The 20,459-nt window shown below is 40.8% G+C and overlaps 2 protein-coding genes across 5 annotated transcripts in view; one reads left to right on the top strand and one right to left on the bottom strand.

Moving 5' to 3' along the window:
* Positions 1–219: 219 nt before the first annotated feature.
* Positions 220–7,571, bottom strand: ZBTB26 (zinc finger and BTB domain containing 26). 2 transcript variants are annotated; one of them, XM_032982730.2, is made up of 2 exons: positions 7,228–7,571; positions 220–4,902 (listed from the first exon to the last, which is right to left on the bottom strand). In XM_032982730.2, the coding sequence occupies exons 1-2, from the start codon at positions 7,569–7,571 to the stop codon at positions 3,576–3,578; spliced, it is 1,671 nt and encodes a 556-aa protein (XP_032838621.2). In that variant the 3' UTR covers positions 220–3,575. The 2 variants fall into 2 exon arrangements, with proteins under 2 accessions (XP_032838621.2, XP_042642884.1); XM_042786950.1 differs by having other exon boundaries at positions 7,529–7,546.
* Positions 7,572–7,671: 100 nt separating this feature from the next.
* RABGAP1 (RAB GTPase activating protein 1) overlaps positions 7,672–20,459 on the top strand; it is a 75,688-nt gene continuing 62,900 nt past the window's right edge. The window contains exons 1-2 of one of the 3 annotated variants that reach the window (XM_042786437.1): positions 7,672–7,719; positions 14,525–14,726. In XM_042786437.1, coding sequence (XP_042642371.1) covers positions 14,577–14,726 — 150 coding nt within the window. In that variant the 5' untranslated portion in view covers positions 7,672–7,719; positions 14,525–14,576. Of the gene's footprint in view, positions 7,720–11,942; positions 12,033–14,524; positions 14,727–20,459 lie in introns of those variants that run through there. The other 2 variants (XM_032982207.2, XM_042786438.1) reach the window with 2 other exon arrangements.

Here is a 20,459-nt window from a genome sequence, read left to right as displayed (position 1 = left end):
AAGAAAAATAAATTAAGGAAAGACTCATCCCTGATCTATACAGGAGGCTGTGCACCTGCACCATATGCTGCAGGAACACATGCTACACAAGCTACCACCACTGTGAAAAGTGGTGAGCCTAAACCTCTGGTAAACCTAAGAGTTCTAAGATCTTCTTCTTCTATATAAAATAAATAAATAAAATGCCAACATAAAAAAAATCCTAATATATTCAAGGAGTTATTAAAATATTTTTGTAATAGACTTCAGTTATTTTTAGGATATGCAGGAAGTTGTACAGCACATTAAGTTGTGAGACTATCCACTTACCAGCAAATAGTATTCTACACATTAACACACAGATTATGATAATTGTCATAGTCCTCATCTGAATATGCAGCATCAGTAGCAACAACCAATGGATCTAGTCTTTCACTAATTGGAACATTGCAATGAAGACAACATTTTACATACATGGACAATTAGGTTCTTATCCTATAATCGAGCTGCCTCTGTATACTCCATTTATAATAATTCTCACACCATTTAAATCTGTAATTCAGAGAAGAAACATTTGCCAGATTTTTCTTTGCTAATACCCCTTCTATGCTCTTCACTTGTCTGTTCCACATAGGGGCAAGTCTTAAATCAACTCTACCACCAGCACACTTTGCACAGTGCCATCAGTGTATTGCCCTCTTAGATCTCCAGAGTTTCTGGAGTCATGGAGTCTCCTGCATAAATCTTTTGGTCTGCAGCCTTTTGCTAGGCCAAAAGCACAGACATTAGCAAGAAGTCATTTTTCATCCAACAGATGTGTCCATTTTCACTGAAGAAGCAGTCTTCTGCATTTCTGCTTTTTCCTATTTATTTCTGCCATGGTCTCACCACATGACCACAAGCAGCCTTTTAACTCAACAGCCACCCGTCTCAGCCTTCTCAGACGTTGACATCACCACAGCACAGCATGGATGGAAAAACCTATATATCTTGACCAAGTAATTTTTTTGTTTCTTAAGAAACCCCTTGTCTCTTCGGATCAGCTTCAGGTCACCCACAGCTACTTCAACAAGCTGTATTCTCCTTACAGTAACGTTACAGCTTCGTAATTCCACAAAAAAAAAACTTCCCAGATAGACAAAGCTTTCAGTACTGTCCATCTTGCTGCCACTTTTTCTAGCATTTGTACAGTTTTATTCGTTTCTCTGGCAGAAGACCATTTTCTTTATCGTGTCCATATTCATATCTGGTTAAATTGTTCACTAGTCCCTTACAGCACGTTGACCTGGCTCTGCAAACTCTTATTCACCATGTCTATCTTCATTTTGACGTTGGCACTATAACTTAATTCCATATAATGAATAATATATCATCAAAACATTTGAACAATACAGAAGATTCTGCCTGAAGACAGAATGCAAGTGTCAGATGCAACTGTCATGGTCAGTTTTAGTTCAAAACAATTCTGAAAGCGGGTGACTTTAAGAGAAAACAGTTTTTCTTCCCATGCAAACCTATCTTCTGCCCCAGGAACCTGAACAATAATTTTTAACAGTTCCAAATAGTTAGATTTTAGGCCTAAATATATTTGCTACAACTTGAAAGATGTAATGCCCTGACTCCACTTCCATTGCTTACTTCATAGCTGTCCATGTAATAGTTCATATAACAGTCAAGTACAGTAGTTTAAGAACTCAATTGCAAAAACTGATTCACAGAATCACCTTGCTTTTCTACTTGAAAGTACGTGGACTTATGAAAATGTTCTGCAACATTAACGTTTTTTATCGTCCATCAGTGTAATGCCTGCGTAAGGAAATCCTGGTTTCTACACACACATATCTGAAGATCAAGACCAACTTTTGATAATTACATACAAAACATTTTTTGCTCTAACACACCTTTGGTCATACCTGTTTAGCATTTTTAACCATACAATAGCAGCCTTTCACCCCCACCCCCTCATTCAAACACACAAACAGTACTACTTCTAGGTAGGAAGCATAATCTCAGCCTCATGGCAAACCTTGTGGAAAAGAGCTGCATTGGAAGAAGTACTTATTCCAAACACAAACAGCAGTTCTCTACTGAGGATCAGCCATTTGATTATTAGTCTATGCTACACTTCAATGCAATAAGAGTGCTGTTCTACTGGGAATGGTGTTCCTCGGATAAATTAGTTTCTTTCAGCCTGATTGGGATGCGGATAATTCCACGGCACTTTTGAGAAGCAATACGGTATAATCCCAGAATCCCAATTAACATGCCATTCCCGCTACATGTGATGTTTAAGGCGGTATACAAGAGGTATTGCTGAGTACAGTCAATAGCTGATATATTAGCCTATGGAAATTGTGCTACCTATACCTCATCCTAGGCTCTGTAAAACACTAAGGGTCATGAACTATGCAGGTCACTTAAAAAAAAAAAAAAAAAGTATTGTTTGAACGTCCAAGAAATCAAAAAATTTTATGTTGTTAATGTTCCTATGGCACGTATTTTTGTTTCTTTTTTCATGTTAACTGACACATGGCCCTTATTGGATACCCAGGAGAGCTATACAAGAACTAAAGGGAACAAAAAAAATAAAAACAAACAAAAAAAGAAAAACATGGAGTTGTTATAAATTGCAGCTTTTGAAACAGATCCTTTTCACAGTGTCAAAAAGCAGTATTTCTCCACTCTAGCTTTGCTCTAAAACCAACAACTGTTGTGGCTTATGTGATGCAAACTTGATGGAAGATGGATGATAACTTTTAGCAAGTGTTTAGTTTGTCTCAGTACACACACTGATAAGTGCCCTTTAAAAATCCTAGGTATGACAGCCTAAGAAATAGGTCATACTTGCACTCCAGGCACCGGGCTCTCACAGTCCCAAGCTGCAATTTATTCTCATTTTGAACAGTTCTATGCAACAATCAGCTAACCCTGCCAAATCATTTAGGGTTTTCTCTTTTCATAATGCATGTTGAGGTTAAAAACCCTGAGAGCTTTTAAGATAGCATTGATTGGCAGCAGAAGTTTCTTGAAATAGTTCAGGAAGGGCAAAAAAGTGACACAAAAATACTTCATTTCAACTGTAGGGGTCTAGGGGTAAGATCAAAGAAAGATAATTTTAAGAGGTAAGTTTAAAATTTGACTATATGGAGTGCTTTCAGTTATCCAGTGCTTAAAAAAAAAAAAAAAAAAAAAAAATCGGGTTATCTCACAGACTTGTCCTCTTTGCTCTTTCCTCCATCTGCCCAGACACAGAGAGGCCTTTAACTGTACAGCAGATGGTTTACTTGCAGCCCACAGCAACAGTCTTTCAAAAGGTGTTAGTCTTGAGTCTCCTAATCAGAGAGAAATGAAACAACCCCATAATCCACAGTAGAGACACAGACAGAAACCTGAAGGAAGATTGCTATTCACAGAAAATATCAAGTAAGACTAAGAATGATGGCTGAAGACCTGCCAGGTTTTGCAATCCAACCTGCCATCCATCCATCCATCCATCCATCCATAGCCTTTCAGGACATACCACTAGTTTAGGTAAGAGCCCAAACCAACTGTTTGCTCCTCAATCACAATCCCTACAAAGGGCTGGTTTTAATTGCTTAATTGACGCAGGTACTATCATTTCTTAAACTGAGCACAGCCTGAGGCAGCTTCCCTGCATCCAGTACCTGGCTTGCATCAGCTTGCTGACAGACCTTACTGTCTGTAGCAGCACTACATGTGAATGAATCGAAGTCCACCGTTATGTCTTGAACGTTTCTTTCATTGGCATTGTCAAAGCTATTTTTACCGTGTAGCTGTTTAAGATGTTTCCTCAGAACAGGTTTATGCGCAAAAACCATGTCACAGTAGTTACACTTATGGGGCTTGTCCCCACTGTGCAGGTTGAGATGGTCCTGCAAGGAACATTTCTGAGAGAATGTTTTCCCACAGATCTTACACTGGAACGGTTTGATGCCTGCGTGCACTCTCATGTGCCGGTGGAGATTCCCTTTCTGAGTGAATGTCTTGCCACAGAGAAGACACATAAAGAGTTTATGCATCTTTAAGTGATTAGCATAGTTTTCCAGATGCCGAAATACTCTTGTGCACTTTGGACACTGATGGTGCCACTGGAGGCCTTTGTCTATGCCTCGGTTGTTAGGTCCGAACATATCTTTAGAGGCCAGAATGATGTTATCACTGCCAGCATACGAAAGGGCATAGTTGTGGAGGTGGTTTTGCTCTATTTCACTTGCTCTGTTTTCAACAGTGGAGTTGATAAGAAAGTGTTGAGGCTCTGAGGAATGCAGTGCAGTTTGTTCAGAAGAAATAAACTGGTTCTGATCCTTCTTATTCCTAACTTCTGTTACCTCCCCAATGGACTCCACCTTGATGATCTGAATATCACTGTCCTCCATGTCCATACTGTCTTCTGAAGGTTGAATACAAGGTGAATCTTGCTGCAGAGAGTCATCGTCTCCTTGGTGTTCCTTCAGCTCAGAGGAGTCACTTTGCTGTTCACACTCCTTGCTCTCCAGTGGCTGCTTCGGTTTTATAAACTTCCAGAGGGCCTGTGTACATCGTTCAACAATGTGGCTCATCTGCAGAAAGCTTGCGGCAGTCAAGTAGTTTACCAGTTCCATTTCAGGAAACTCCAGAATGCCACTGTAACAGGAGAGAAGCAGCTGCCTCCCCACTTCCGAACTCTGCAGTATAGAGATTTTTACATCTCTGGAGTCATTTAGTAAGAACTGATCTCTTAAAAAGGGAGAGCCAGCAGCAAATACAATTTTATGCCCATGAACTTCAACATCATCTATATGGACCACGACATCACAAAATTTGTTTTCTTCCCTCAGTTTGTTCATTTTCTGTAACATTGAATCCCCATAATTGTCAAACTTGAAGTGAAGAATATCTGATCTTTCTGACATTTTGGCACACCTAGGGAAAAGCAGCAAGAAAAAACAACAGGTGAGACTTTTTTTTTTTGTTTTCTAAATGCAAGTTAGAAGGGTCTAAAGTAATAATATGTGTGTTTAATCAGATGTCATGTTTTATCCTAGAGAAATACTAAGGTCCGTTACAATATAAAAGTGATAAAAATCAAGTTTACACCTTGCTTTATGATATCTTTTACCTTTTATTATTTTAATACAGCTTGAATGTAAAGTAGAGGCAATATGACAGAAATTCTCCTGAGTCAGTATCCTGAAGAGTTAGAATGTTTTCCACACTACTTGTCTGGAATTTAAAGGGAAACTGTGGGACTATTTTTAGCAGCCTTAGCTCTTGTTAAGCTTTGCTTCCATATTAAAACTCCTCAGAGATTTTGTCTTTACCCAGTAACAATGACGTTCCTTTAGCTTTTGGTTCTTGATTTCCTTTAATGCCTAAATAGCTTTCATAACAAATGAATTCAAGGTGAGACAGAACCCGGCACTTGCCAGACACACAAACATCCCTCCTAACCTTCCGCATCTCTCATATACTGCTCAGAACACTTATAGTCCAGGAACAATGGCTACAGTTCCTCTAGGACACTCCACAACTTAAAGAAGTATTGCCCTAGGACACATCTCATTGGCAGTAACTGTAATTTTGGCAAGCCAGTCTTTTAGCAGGAAGGACTATGCAAGCTTTGCAGTATCTGCAGCACTGGGTTGAACACACTGGTTTTTAAGTCTTTTTGCTGGGGTTGGTTTGCTGTGTGGTGTTTTGTTTTGTTTTTTTAAAGATCACAGAAAAAAAATCTTCCATATACCCCCTCATTATAAAATCATGCCTTCTAGGCTCCCTGTTTTGAATACCTGGGGAACATAGGAAAGCTTGGTTTTGGTCTTCTTTGGAAGATTACTCCTCTAGGAGGTTTTTTCTTGTTTGACAGTATTTGGAAAGAAGAACAGTGGATCTTCCATAAAACAAATATCAATCTTTTGTCTTTCAACAGTTGTTTTAACAACGTGTAAGACTACACTGATTCTCAGTGAAACACTCTTCATGCAATCCTGCCAGAAAACTGGGATTGCAGGAAGTGAAGAAATCACAGGGGACTAAATGATGCAAGATTTGGTGAGATAAAATAACAAAACAAAGCAAATCTTACACCTCACAACTATTACAAACACCACATAAAGCTTGAAAGGAAGCTTTGAAGTTTATAGATAAAAGCAGATATTGCTCTCTTGGGGCATGAAGTATCAGCTTAGTGTACACAACAGGAAATTGAGTGGTAGCTGGTGTAAATGAATGAGTACACAAGGCCAGGGTTCAAAGAAGAATGTTTTTAGAAGTATCTGTTGATGATCAGCATTGTTTCAATTTGCTGATCAGACATCCTTTGGAGATGTGACCTCCTCACTACTTGAGCCCATCAAGCATATCTTCCAGTGGATGACATATGAAAATCAGAAAAGGATTTCAAAAGCATTCAGAAACAAGGGACCACAGAAAGTCTGGAAACAGGGGTATGCATCGTTCTGCAGTACAACCAGTTCTGCTGAATCTACAGAAAATAGAGCCGCCAGTCTCTTAGTCATCCTGTCTTCAGTGCTGCCTGACTCATCCCCATTTCTAAGGCAAAAGGTTTAATTTTATGAGACAATAACCTCTGGCAAATATAAACTATAGCAACAGCTCATCACAGTGTGAATTGCAGGCATTATCAAACGGCTTCTTTGTGTTTTCTCTTGGGACTGATGAAGGAAGTCTACTCATGAGCCTGTTTTTCCCACCTTGGGATACTATGCTACAAATGCAGTTGAAGTGCCCATGCCAAGGTAACGCTGTTGTGCTGCTAACCAGACACGAGTATCCCAGCCACTCAGCATTGCTCAGAGTCACATCGCGAGAAACCGAAAACAGAAGTGACTTGCCTTGACGCACATTCAGTTTCCACTAAGATTAACCTCCAAATTAAAAGAAAAAAAAAAAAAAAGCCATCAAATGAACCCCAAACCCTCTTTTTGTCGGGAGGCTGGCAGACCAAGCCTAACTTTTCGTCAGCCGGCCGAGCGGGCAGGGCTCCTCCCGCCGGGACGGAGCCGCTTCCTCCGCTTTCACCGGCCGCAGATGGCCGCCGCCTCCTCCTATGCGCCTACTTCCCCACCACCGGGAAAAAAAAAAAAAACGACGTTCCGGGACAACTCAGCCGAGAGCCCGCGCGGCTTTTTCAAAACCACGCCCGAACGCGAAACCCTCCGCAAAAGCGGGGGGGATGCCGCTGCTCGCGCCCCGCGGCAGGAACGGGGGGGGAAGGGGGGCAGGTACCTGTAGCGCCGGGCCGCGTCCCCCCGCGGGGCCCCGCGGCCGCTCCTACCGCAGCGCCCGCCGCGGCCTCCGGCTACGGACCTAGAGAGGGGAGGAGAGCCGCCGTGAGCCGCCAGCCGAGTCTGCGGCCGCGCCGCCCCAGCGCCGGGCCGGGCCCGGCCCCGCGCCCCGCCGCGCCGGGCCGCTCTCCGAACCCGGCCCGCGGCGGGGATGGAGGGAGGAGGTGGGGGTGGTGGTGGAGCAGGACCCGCGTCCCGCTCCGGGGCGGCCGCCCGCGTCCCGCCAGCCCGCCGGGACCTACAGCCGCCGCCGCCGCAGCCCAGGACGGCGACTCGGAACCGCATTGTTCGAAGGGCGGAAGCGCTTCCCCCGCGCCCTCCGCCCCGCACCCGGAAACGGCTGCCGGGGCGCCCCGCCCCCTCCGCCAGGTCACGTGGTGGGCGGCAGCGGCGGCGGCCCGAGGCCCGGTACCGGGAGGCGGCGGCGGCCGGGGTAGGTGGGACTCGCGCTGCCGTGCCGGGGGCTTCTCCGCCGCGTCCCTCCGCCCCCGCGCCGCCGTACCGGGGCTTCGCCGCCGCTCCCCGCCTCTGGCGTGCGGGAGCTGGCCTCCTTACCGGCCCGTCCCTCTCCGGGCCGTGTTTCCCTCCGGTGCCCCCCCCCCCCCACCCCCGGCCGCTGTCCGTTCCGCCCGGCGGGGGCCGTGGCCGTGGCGCGGGAGCGGGGCCGTCGGGCCGCCCCGGCTCCCACCGGACGCCGAGCCCCGGGGCAGGCCCGTCCTCGCCAGCCCTCGCCCCGGCTCCGGGTTGGGGGGACGAGGGGGTGTCGCCTCGCTCCTCCCGCCCCTCCAGCCCGGGAGCCCATCGGCGGCCCCGGGACCCCTCGGGGCGCGTCCCGGAGCCGCCGGGTTTCCCTCCCGCGCTGGGCTCCGCGGGGACTGAGCCTGATTTACCGGCCAGGCGCCCGCTCTCCCTCCCCGCGGCCTGGCTGTGTCGGTTGGTGCCTGTTGCTTCCCGGTGGATTCTAAAAGGTGCCATTTCATTGCGTCCAGACATCTTTATTTGCTTTATACACGATAACCTCAGTGTTTCTCAGCTTTTCTTTTTTTTTCCTTTCCGTTTGCAAGGATGTGTTTGTTTTGCTTAAAACATCCCCAGAAGATAATTTTTAAGGGCTGGTTGTGTTAGTTAGGGATGAAAATTGAGTGTAAACAAACAGACTGCTAAGTTGGTTTAAAAACAAAATCAAGTGAAAATCGAACTGGTGGAACTTGACGGTGTGGTTTTCATCTGTGTAGTTTTGCCTGTTCAAGGCATTTTGAGGGAGAGGAAGAGAAGGACAAAAAATGCTCAGGAGATGCTTTAGAGAGAGGGAAGAGATAATAAGAGAGGTTTGGAGGGGGGAAGAGATCATGAAAGAGAGACAAGATCGTGTTTATTTCTTAAATACAAATTGGAGATCAAGTACTGCTTACCTGTATTGTGATACAGATACAGCTTTATCTATATTCCCAATTTTATTCTACTTACATGTTTTGTTAAAGTACAACTTGATGAGATTTCCAAGATTTTTTGACTAATTTATTAGAAAATGCATAACTGCATGGATTTCCCCATTGCTGATTAAATTACAGAAACACTGTATTCTTTTGAAAGGCTTCTACTTAACATTAAAAGGTCAAGGACCTGAGCAAACTTATTTTTGTGTACATAGTAAACAAATTAACAAATGGAGCTTGGCATAGAGGTTTCCTTTCGTTTTCCAAATCCAAGTGCAGGCAGCTTTTAGTAGCCTGCACCGAATGTAACTCGTATTTTTTCAGTTCTTTCACAGCGTATTTTTAAAGTGCTATGTTTGTCTGGTAAGCGTAACTCTCTGTTTCTGTTTGAATCCTAATGAGAGAGGAACTCCAGAAGTATATAGAGCATCATCCTCGGAGTTTGCTTAGCCTCTGGCTGCACTGCCTTTATCCCAGCCTGTGTAGTGTCCTGCGTGTCCTGTCCTGGCTCCCCGGAGCAGACAGTGCGTAAATGCGCCTGATGCTGATGGAGCATCAGCCTGGAGCGTGGATGAACCAGCCATTCACAGCTAATTCATTCCAGCAGCATTCTTGTGATGGGCTAGCTAAGGCAGTGTCAGCATTTCTTTTATAAACCACGGGTTCCCAGGGCTTGCCTCACGTTTCTGGGGTTGGAGAATTTGCTTATTACAAGAGCCTGACATTAGAGTTTTGTCCTCTGAGCAGATAGTTCAAATTAAGATTAAAAGCAAAACGATGATGGGAATAACTATGAATCTGTTAAGGATTGTTAACAAGGATTGTATTAGCTTAACTCTTGTGTTTTGTCTGATGCCTGGTTTTGCATACAGTGTCTAATGATTCACTCAGCTTCCTGAGATTGGAGCTTCTCCTCCTGGAGGAGTGGCGGGGAGATTTGAGGGAGCATTATCTCCAAATAGTGATATCTTTTTCTCAGTCTGGATCTTGAGGTTAGTGGGAACACCTGGGCCTGTCAGTGTTTTAAAATGAACAGAAAACTTAGTATTGTAGTTGCTATTTTTTATTAATTACTCTCTTTAGTCATCTTAAATATTTATTTTCACATGCAGTATTCCACTGGCTTTCTCGCTTCATTTTGAGTGCAAAATACTTCTTGTTGCATTTGAGAGTGTGTGTTGAACAGGGAAGGTGGGTAAAGATCAAACATATGATTGTGCAGACTAATCACGTGATATGTGAGAAGAAAAAGGTTGCTAGTGGTTGATCTTCCTTGTACGCATTCCCCCCCGCCCAAGCCACAGTGAAATACAGGCAGTATGTATGTGCTTGGAAAAAGTCAAACCACAGCTCCTTTCCCACGTGTCTGTCAGTGTGCCATCACTTTTGCTATTACATTTCTTGTGCTGCTCAGACTGAAACACCTGGCATGACTGCCTGTAATGACAGCATTGTGCTGAAGCATTTTTCAGGCTTTTTCCAGGACTTACTGTGTGTTTGTAAAACAGTAAGTGTACACTATATGAATTATGAAGGTAAAAAACTCACAGATGTCAAAGACTAAAGAGCTCAGAGTCCTAAAGAATGCTGGCTTATTTGTCATGACACAGCTTTGCGAAGTACATTGTAAAGCTTCTGGACTGTGCTACAAATTCCAGTTTTCACCCACACTAAGATGCTGCTGCTGAAAACCAGGAAGGTACAACTTTGTATGTTTAAACTGACCCATACTGGATATTATTGTTAAACTGTGCATAAAGCCAGAGGAAAAGAAACAGAAAATATGTTATTTTCAGTGAATCAGTCACCTCAGTGTCTTGGCTACATGCTACCTCCATATTTCAATGATTTTTAGCATTATACTTAGTGCTCTTATATTTTCGGGGATAGAGGATATAAGTTTATTTTGCATGACAAGCTTTCTGTCTCTGCTGTCCAAGGTAGCTTCTTGAATTACACTGTTCTTCAGTAATTTAGTTAATATTGCTGTATTGTTTTGTATCTGGTGTGTTCATCAGATATACTGCAGTTTTGTGGAATTGCTATAGGAACTGCAGCTGGAGTACAAAAGCTGAGAAAGATATGAATGGGGAAAAGTTTCTTTTCCTCTCTAGTTTGTATACCTGTTCTCATGCTTATTCTCTTTTCTGCCCTGAAAACACATGTATATTTTTTGTTGTATTCCCCTTTAAATTTAGTCCTAAAGGTGTCACATCTGCCGCTGACTTAAAGGTAACTGCTGTTTTAAACAGTCGAAGAAGTTCACAGCTGACACTGATTTTTCTGCTCACCCTCTGGCTTTTTGTGTGGCTGTGGGTGATCTAAACACCAGAAAGCAGGTGCCTCTTGGAAATAGAGTGAGACCAGCCGTAGTTACAACTGCCTTGCTTCACTTGTGCGTGGCTCAAGGTGAAGGTGGCATTCCAGCCTCGGTCTCTTACAGTAATGTAAAATGGAAGGTGTTCCAGTTTTTTGTTTTTTTTTTTTTTTTTTTTTATATACTGTTTGCTTTAAGTGCTCTTAAATTCATTCTGGCAGTACTTACAAGGAAAATTTTGATCACAAATTGCAGGTCAGGTGCCAGATAATTGGGAGAGAATAGGAAAGTAAATGATAAATATTTTATAAAAGTATGTAACTAATCTTGAGCTTTGATAGGTTTTTCGGTTGCTTGAGATTTTAGCATGGTGAATGGTGTCTTTGCTGTTCCTTTGCACGTTATCTTGAATAGAGAGAGAGTAAGTTAGGTTGCCACTGTTGTTTGGTTGCTTTAAAGATAAACAAGAACATTTTTTAAAGAGATAGTTTGATTCTTGTACTCGCATTGTAGCATTGTGTAACAACAGTATTGAAGGTGAATTGCATTGAGAATTAGAATTTTAAATAAAACTAAAAGCAGTGACCCAGGAGCCAGCTGTGTTGACTTTCTCAATTTGTAGCTTTTTCTACTGGTCTTTTGTGTGAGCAGAGGCCAGAATACCCACTTAATTACCCAGGTGGACAAACAAGTTGTTAAAAATTTGTTTCTTAGGACACATTTTACTTAGACACTCCGTCTCCCATAGGCATGTAAAGACACCTTCAGGCAAATACTACATTATTGTGTGAAGTTTTGTGTCAGGAACTAAAGTGTGCTGAATTCAAAAGCTCATATTTTATTTATGTTGAAACAAACCAATGTCTCTCTCCTTGTAGAGGATAAGGCATTGGCTTCTTCGCAGAGACGTTAAAACTTGAGGTCTGCACTTGGCTGGGGTCATCTCTCTTCCTTCTCTAAACTGTGAGAACAGAAGGCCTCAGTTCTTTGCAGGTATTACTAAGGAGCACTGTTACCACTGTTGTTTGTTCTTGCTTTTTGATTCCAGAGGAGTCATAAGCCTGCCACACTTAATTGCTCTGCTGGTCTTTGATGTGTGCCCTTCTAGGCTGGCCCGTATTTTAACGAGCTCATAGGCTTTCTGTTGTTGATTCTGCCATTGTGAGTTTTCTGATTCAGGTAAAATGATCCGTGTGGTAATGTGCATGGAACAAAGTGATAGCAAGGAACAGAAGAAATAAAATGTATGCAAAGCGAAGTCTGGGGATGTGGAAATTTTGGTTAACTTCAGGCAATATTTTAGCATCTTTAGTATTTTAAGACTGTGCTTTTTCACCTCAATAATCAGAGCATTAATCCAGTGAATCTATGTGGCTGATTCCAGCACAGCTGGGTAACTGAGCCTTGCTTGCTGATACATCACTAATAAAGATTCTTACCGTAGTCTACTACATTGTCCCCTTTCCTGTGCTCTTTTTTCTTGTGTAATTTCAGCAAGACTTTTGCTCAATGTAAGGTTGGCAAAGTTGGACTAATTGGGACCTTCTGCTGTTGCAATTCTGTATTGTGAAACCACTGTAGGGGTTAGGCTAAGCCAGCTGTGCTCCAGGACTGAGTGTGGTGTCTGTTTACACCACACTACTGAAAAAAGGACTATGCAAAAGCATAGCATACTTTTTCTGTAATTCAAGTTAATCTTGGTGAAAGGTGTGTGATTGAAAGACTTTGGAAATAGGTGAAATTAACACTTCAGGACAGATGCACTATACCAAAATAAATTGCTAAATTGATCCTTGCCTAGGTGATCTTTACAGCTGCTTGTGGTCAAATCCCACTCTTCTACTCGTACTGTCTGAGTGTGGCAGATGAGTTTGCACTGTTTGAATGAAAACAGTAAAGACAAAGTGATATTAAAGTGTTTGAAACTTATTTTATTCTGTGTTTCAATATATTTGATTTAGTTCTTTTCAGATGATCTGTGTAGTATATAGATGGTGCAATAGGTAACTTCTATAGAAATGTTTTAATACAAATTCTGTATACAAAAGCAGCTTTAAAAATGAGAGCTCTGTCCTGTCTGTAAGATACATGCAAGTAATATCAGACAGACACATACAGTGAGTAAAACTTTTCAAAATATCTAAATTTGTCATCCAGGAATTCCTATTGAAAGTCAGTGGATCTTAAAATGTTTTCGAAAAGGATATCTAAATACCTTACATGCTTTGGAAAATGAAACTCAGTAATCATAGGTATATTGTTATTCGTGAACAACCCACATCTGTCGTTCCTCTTATGCACTGGTTCAGTTATCCCGTGAAACATGTTTCAGAACGATGAAGTGACTCAATTGGTAAAGTAATCAAGTTAAAAATAACCCAGAGGGGGGAAAAAAAAAATTGTTGTCCTGGCAGATTTCATGCCGTATTGGTGGCTGTGGAGAGAAGGGTATTGATAGAAATAAAAGCAGGCTTTGCTATTTTTGGTGCGTTGTTCTTGGTTCAGCGAGGAATGCGATGAGCTGTGCTTGTGGATATGCCAGGTTTCTCCGTTGTTTGGGAGCCAGGTTGGGACAGTGCTCCACCAAATGGAAGGCAGAACTTGAGGCTGAAAAAGCACTTGGGTTTGGTCATGCTTGGGACTATGTAAAGACCCGAGCCATTGTGATAAGGGTATATTTGGGTTTCTGGGAAATTTAATCACCAATTTTTATCATGGCAGTCTGTTTTGAGCCATAGATTCTGAGAATCTGTCCTGTAGAGTTCAAGGTGTGCAGCTGAACTTCACCTTTTGTTCCATTCTTCAAATGCCTCTCGGTGCCAGTTCCAGCTTTTTAAAATCCTCTGTTGGCTCTGATTCTCAGTACTGATCCAGCCTACGCTGTTCTTCCTGCTTCTTGGAAGTCTTTTCTTTTATTGTGCGTTACAGTACAAAAGATTCAGCATAGATTCATAAAATGCTGTATGTCCCAAGGTTTTAGAGCATCCTTACCAGAAAAAAAATCAAGAGTTAGATCTAACTCTTGTTTTGGGGACAAAGAATGTGACTGCAGCATACAGTGAGCTCTGATAGCTACAAAAGTAATTTTCTCATGAACACAGGTGAAGGCAGACAGATTATCTGAAGAAAATAGTCTTTATAGTTCTGGCCTTAATAAGAGTCCTTTGTCAGCAGACGTAGTGTATGTTCCAGGGGCCTGTTTTGTGCTGTGTGTAGAAAATTGTGCTGGACGTAATTGTGAAATATTGCTAAAAGATTTATTAGCTTCCCTTTAGCAAGCTATGGAAACTAGTACTCTAATAGTAGCGTGCTTCTTAGCAAAATCAAAGCAGGACCATGAGTGCTCCCTGATAGAAGAGTTGTAACTTGGTTGTGCTGTCAGATGTGTTATTTTTCATAACTAGTCAGCAGGTTTCTGAAAAGAAACATTTGAACATTTTAGCATGAAGTTTTATATAAGTATTTTTATGATTTTTGTTTTTCAGGAGTTTATAACATATTTAATCTCATTCATGAATCGAACTTCCTTTTTAAGTCATGGATGACAAGGCTTCTGTTGGAAAAATCAGTGTCTCTTCAGACTCGGTATCCACTCTTAACAGTGAAGATTTTGTCTTGGTTTCCAGGCAAGGGGATGAAACACCATCTACAAATAATGGTAGTGATGATGAAAAAACAGGACTGAAGGTAAGAATCGATAACCTGAGTTTGTTCCCTATTCTTCTGAATCAAACTAACCATAGAGAGCTTAAAGAGGGACTTCTTTATTGTGGAAAACTTGACAGAAGGGAGAACTTATTCAAGAATCGATTTTGCCAGTAATTTCTGCACTACTGTTGCTGATGTCAGAGGTGATACTTAGGTTCAGAGTAAGAGCTCTCTCCATCACTACCTGTGGGTTTTTTCCCACATTGCAGAATCCTTCATGAAGTGCTTAGGATGAAACAGACTGTCAAGAACTTGGAATTTTGATTTCTATCACAGCTTTCAGACAGAAAGCAATATTAACATACATTTGATTTGACCATATCTGTTAATTCAAGCATATATGAAAGTTTTCCCCAATGTGAAATGTTCTCTTTAAGAAATGTAGAAGTGTAGTTATAACTAACAACTTGGCATGAATCTAAGAATACAAGCCTATGTGGTAGGCTTGTGTGAATTGTAAGGGCATTGACATCTTCTCACTTTTTAAAAGTGCTGTTCTGAAAAGAGACCCTTGTCACTCTCGTCTTTTTTTTTTTCTTTTTTTCCTTTTTTTTTTTTCTATTTAAAGAAAATCTTTCATCGCAATTTGTATTTCAGCAGTCTTTAAGCACAGTGACACAAGTAAGGTGGTTGCTCCAAATTCCATCATTTTATGTTCAAAACCAGATCTTTCCTAGAGTGAGTGAAGTTACTGTGTTCCTTGTGGGAGATGGAAAGAGAGATTCCACCATCACAAGAGACTGTGACATCTGCAGTCACATCGGTGTCTTCAAAATAATGACCTTAACCATGATAAGAAATCACGTGTTCTGCCTGTTGGACTGGGTGTTCCCCTTTTTCTTAGCAGCAGTTGTAACAGAGACTTTATTGAATGTTCCTTGATGCTTTTGCTCATCCTGCTTTTACTTCCCAACTGCTTTGTTTGTTTTTCTTGCATTCCTTTGAGACCTGGACAAGACATGCTATTGTAGTGGCTACTTTCTTTTACATAGGACTTCGAGCTAATTCTCTTGGTTAAGAGTCTCAAGATCTTACTTTTGCTTAATTTGGCAAAAATATTCACTTGTATTTTATTGCTATTGCAGAAGATGGCCACTTCATCATAGGATAGTCTAAAAAAAATTAGAAATTTTCTTGAACAATCAGCCTGGTGATCTGTGAAACCTGCTGAAAGACTGTAACCTCACGCTTGTCTTTCTAGATGCTGCAGATACCAGCAGCTATAAATACTTAAGATTTCAGAATAGTCTCCATAGTGGTGCTTACCTTGAGAATGCTTACGTGGCAATGTATGTAATTAACTCCCAAAGTTATGATGCATTATTTGAGACCCCAGGAGACAGACACAGTCAACCCGATTTTCTATTCCATCCTGTCGTTACCGAAGAAAATTTGGAAACATGAAATGCTGTAGTCTGCACAACATTTCTTGCTCCACATGAGAGCTGTTTCTGTTGCTGGTCGAACAATTGCCTTGTGGCTGTCCTGCAGTGTTGGTATGACACCCTATATCTTGTTTAGTATAATCAGAGAAATTGAAGAGACTTTTGTATCTGAAGTCATCTTCATAAAGCTTGCAAATATTTCTGAGAGGAATATCTTTAGTCAATTTCAATCTGACTCCTGAAACTTTCTACTTAAATTTCCCTCATGCGTTTACTTCCAAAGTGGTTTATAAAATGCTGGCTACAGGTATGCTGTTTCTCTTGATGAAGAAAGAAGAACATGAGCACCGCTGCTTCCTGAGCATCAACAATTGTAAAATAAAGTTATGCTGTTCCCTGATTTGGCACTGAATGTCACCGAGCTTTGCAGGTCTTCAAGATAAGCTTCTTCATGAATTCGGTGCCAAGGCTGAGCACAGTCCTTGAACAAAGTGATTCACCTTGAGCCTTTCAGTTTTCTGGCATTTGAGAGTGTGTGCCGTTTGGTTATTGGCTGCAATCTGAGTGATTAATGGAAACATTATACCTTAGATAAGCAGTTAGTGCGCAGTCTAAATTCTTTGATATAGGGATCTTCCTGTTAATCTCCTTCCTAGTGCTTCAGGAGGTGAAAAGTTTTAACAGGGGAAATGGGAAGACTTTTTAGCTGTTCTTAGGGACAGAAATTGTCTTTTGGTATCATTCTACAAGAAGAGAGACATACTACACTAGAATGTGGCTTTCTTCTTGTTATATTTTTTTTTTCCAGCTTGCAAATCGTCATGCAATAGCCAGTTTTACTGTATTATTAGACTGTTTATGTGCATGGATAAGAAGAGTTGTGAAGGTTGTCAGAAGGTATGTTAAAAGTACTGTCACCGTGATATCTAAAAGTGTTTAGTATATGGAAAATTAGTACTAACAGTACAGCATGAGAACTGAGGTTATGTATTTCATCAGAACAAATTAAATTAGTTTTTTCAGGGAGAAGCAGTTGCTTTAGTACTTATGCAAACAAATTGAACTTAGTTATATGTCAAAACCCATTTGCTTTGATGTGCCCGCTAAGAAAGGCAGAAAATAAGTTCAGATTCATATTTGAGCAAGTGTCTTTGTGATGTTCTGTTTCTTTAGAAAAACAGTTCGAGGATCTTTCATTTGCTAAGCACAGTCTGAGGGTGGTGCTAGTAGTTTAGGCTTGTGTTTGTTGAATATGACAGGCTGTGAAATTTGTACATCAGGCTTAAGGCTCTCATTTCAAATTTGTTGATATGCTATAGTTTTAAGTAATAGTGCTGTGGACTGAATTAATGCACTTTTTTTTTTTTTTCTTTTTCAAGGTCAGACAGGAAAAGATTTCTTTGGAATACAATAAAGAACCATGTTTTTGTTCAGTTGGTCATAATTCATAAATGTTGGTTTTGCTTTTTGTCTATGCTGAAGTACTTGGTTCAGTTGAAAAAGGGGTTCTGTGATTGTTTTCCAGAAATATAATTTGCTAGCTGTCTTGTTTACTAGTATTGTTTCTGTGTCTGCTTTTGCCCACTGCCAGGGGGACTGACCTGGATTTAGGAAAGCCTTGCTTCTGGAGCACACTGTAGAACAGGAATTCTTGAACTACATGGTGCAACAAGACCTCTCGCAGCAGAGGCCTACGACACATGCGTCAGGAGAAGGGAATAAACTACAGTTCTAATAAATCCCCTGTGTTGCTGTAAAGAAAGTTTGCTATATCCTATTTAAAGGTTAAGTAAAATTCGTTTTCAGTTTTGTGAGAAGCGGAGAAAATGGTTAGGGTAAATGTTTTTTTTCCTCTATCTCAAGCAAACTTACACGAAGCGTTTATTAGGTACGCTTTGTTTATTCTTCCCTTCTGCCCTTAGTCCTGCTGCAGTCTGTCATGCTGCCTCTTACTATTTTTTTTGGGCTGCAGCAGATTTCAAGCATGTTTACATCTTATTGAGCACTGTTTCCACAATGTGATGATTTTTTACGGTTGCATAAGAGACTTTGGTTATCATGAAGTTAGTCTTAGTTTGTATTTTAGGCCTCGCTTCTCAGGCAGCAGGTTTGTTGCACTTGACTGATAGGGCTATGAGAACAGCAGAGCTCCTCCAGTCCAAAAGGATATTTACTGTGTCTTTTAGAACTCTTTTTTTGAGGGCAGTCTGGGCTGAGAAGGCAGGGTTTCTTGGGAGGGAATCTTTAAAATAAGATTTTGATGATGAGGTTTTAGAATATTTGAGACAGACTTTTTTTTTTTTTTATGTGCCTATTTGCTGTCATACCATAAACAACTTAGGCTCACATTTTACCTCTTGCTACTATTTTTAGGAACTTCTATTTTCAAGATCATGTTTTATAGGGCAGTATCTAGATATAAGTTATTGATACTGATTATTTTACCAAATACAGTAGATCACCGTTCAGACTTTTTTGGCTTGTACTCTTGATTGAATAGAAAATTTTTCATGTGCGTTTTATGTTAATACCATTACAACATTTAATTCTCACTGGATATAAATTCCTCACCTTTCTTTCCCAAACTCAAACTGAACTATGTATAATCACTGTGAACAAAAGCATATGAGATTCAGGTTTTTGCCAGAATGAATTTTAACTTCAAGTTTCATAGAAAGCAGGTCCTGTAAACTAAAAGTGACTTAAGGTTTTTTGATATCTAGGCTTTAACGGGGCTGGCAGGATATTACAATTGATTCATTATAGTCTGTGGCAAAACATATAAATTGTGTAAAGTAACATGGTGCATCTTCCGTCATCATCATATTTCTGACAAATGCCAGCAAAGACCTGAATAATCAACTTGATACTTAAAAGGATTATGCCTTTGACCACATGCTTGTGCCAGATTTTTCATTGCTTCTGTAATGAATCGTGCAAATGAATACTAAAATTATTGGGAACAAAATGCAAATCTGTGGATTCGTGTAGCTAGTTAGAGGTTATTGCTACTTCTGTGAATGTACAGCTGAATAAGGCAGTTATTCTGTCCTACTCCTGGCAGATGATCCCAGATAGCACATGAATGTATTTTAATCCATACTAAAAATTTACTTTCTGTTTGAGTTTTAAGAGCATAAACATCTCAGATTTGTTGTTGCTGTTTCAATTCTGGAGTAAAACAGTCACTAAGTTACTACCTTTTTTTTATGTCCCTCCTGCCTCTAGGATCTTGTGTGCTTGCTATTTTTTCATTACCTAAGAATTTCATTTTTTGTTTACTTTCTTCTGAAGAACAGGGATCTGGGACTTTTCACTTAAAGTGATTGTGTTCTGCTCTATTCTAGAGTAATTCCAGGCCAGAAGTTCTGTTCTTTGTTAATATTCTTGTGTTTTAAATAGTTATTTTTTCACCAGAAAACTAATACACAGTTTTACAACTTCAATGAAATGTAGATAGAGGCTGCAGATACAGATAATTATTTGGAGATTGTGAGTCTGAGTGTGAAAGAGAAGACAGTAAATAAACTTCATGTTTCTTCCTTTTCCCTCTGAACTGAGAAGTTTGTCTTTGGGGATGCGGTGGCAATGACCATATGTCAGAATTCTGACGGGGCTGAGAAATCTCTAATCTCACTGTAATTATTCTTGACACACGCCTGGTGGAAATGCACATACAAATATTGAAGTGTTATCTGATGTTTTGCTCATAGTATCTTTGGTTCATTGCAAGGCTCCTCCGTGTGCGTGAAGGTGCTCTATTACCTGTTCCAGTGTTATTTCAGCAATCTTAACTGGTCTTCAGGTTGATTTGTTTACTGTTACAATGTGAGAACCCTGGTCATTGCTTCAAATACTTTCAAGATAATTTAATTTTCTACTGAGTTGCTAGTTTTGAGGCAGATGAAATTTGCTTCAATAATAAGATTGTGTTATGGGCACATTTCTGTCTGCTCTGTATTCTTCCTCCTAATTTTAACCACTTCCTTTCTTTATCACCTTATTTTACAGATTAAAAAAAAAAACAAAAAAATTGTCTTTAAGATTTCCCATTATTTTGAACAACTAGGGGTAGTTGCACAATTTAGATTTTATTAGCTTGCATGTAGTGTCTGAAGTCAGTAGGCTTACAGAGAGATAAGGATATAGAAATGCCTATCTGCTCATAGGGTTGAGTTTTGGTGCCAACAGTAATAACCAGCAGCAGCTTAAGTGTGTGAACCAAGTACCTTTCTCTGACTGCCATCTGGTAAAATACTTCTCTGAACTCCATTGCTGTGCTTAACTTCTAAACTATGTAAAGCATCAGTCACTTTTCTAGTAATTG

Source organism: Tyto alba, unplaced genomic scaffold (assembly GCF_018691265.1).
Source record: "Tyto alba isolate M040663 unplaced genomic scaffold, T.alba_DEE_v4.0 Super-Scaffold_11, whole genome shotgun sequence".
NCBI lineage: Eukaryota > Metazoa > Chordata > Aves > Strigiformes > Tytonidae > Tyto > Tyto alba.
Note: the sequence above shows the minus strand (reverse complement) of the source record. Positions and strands in the feature narration are given on the sequence as shown.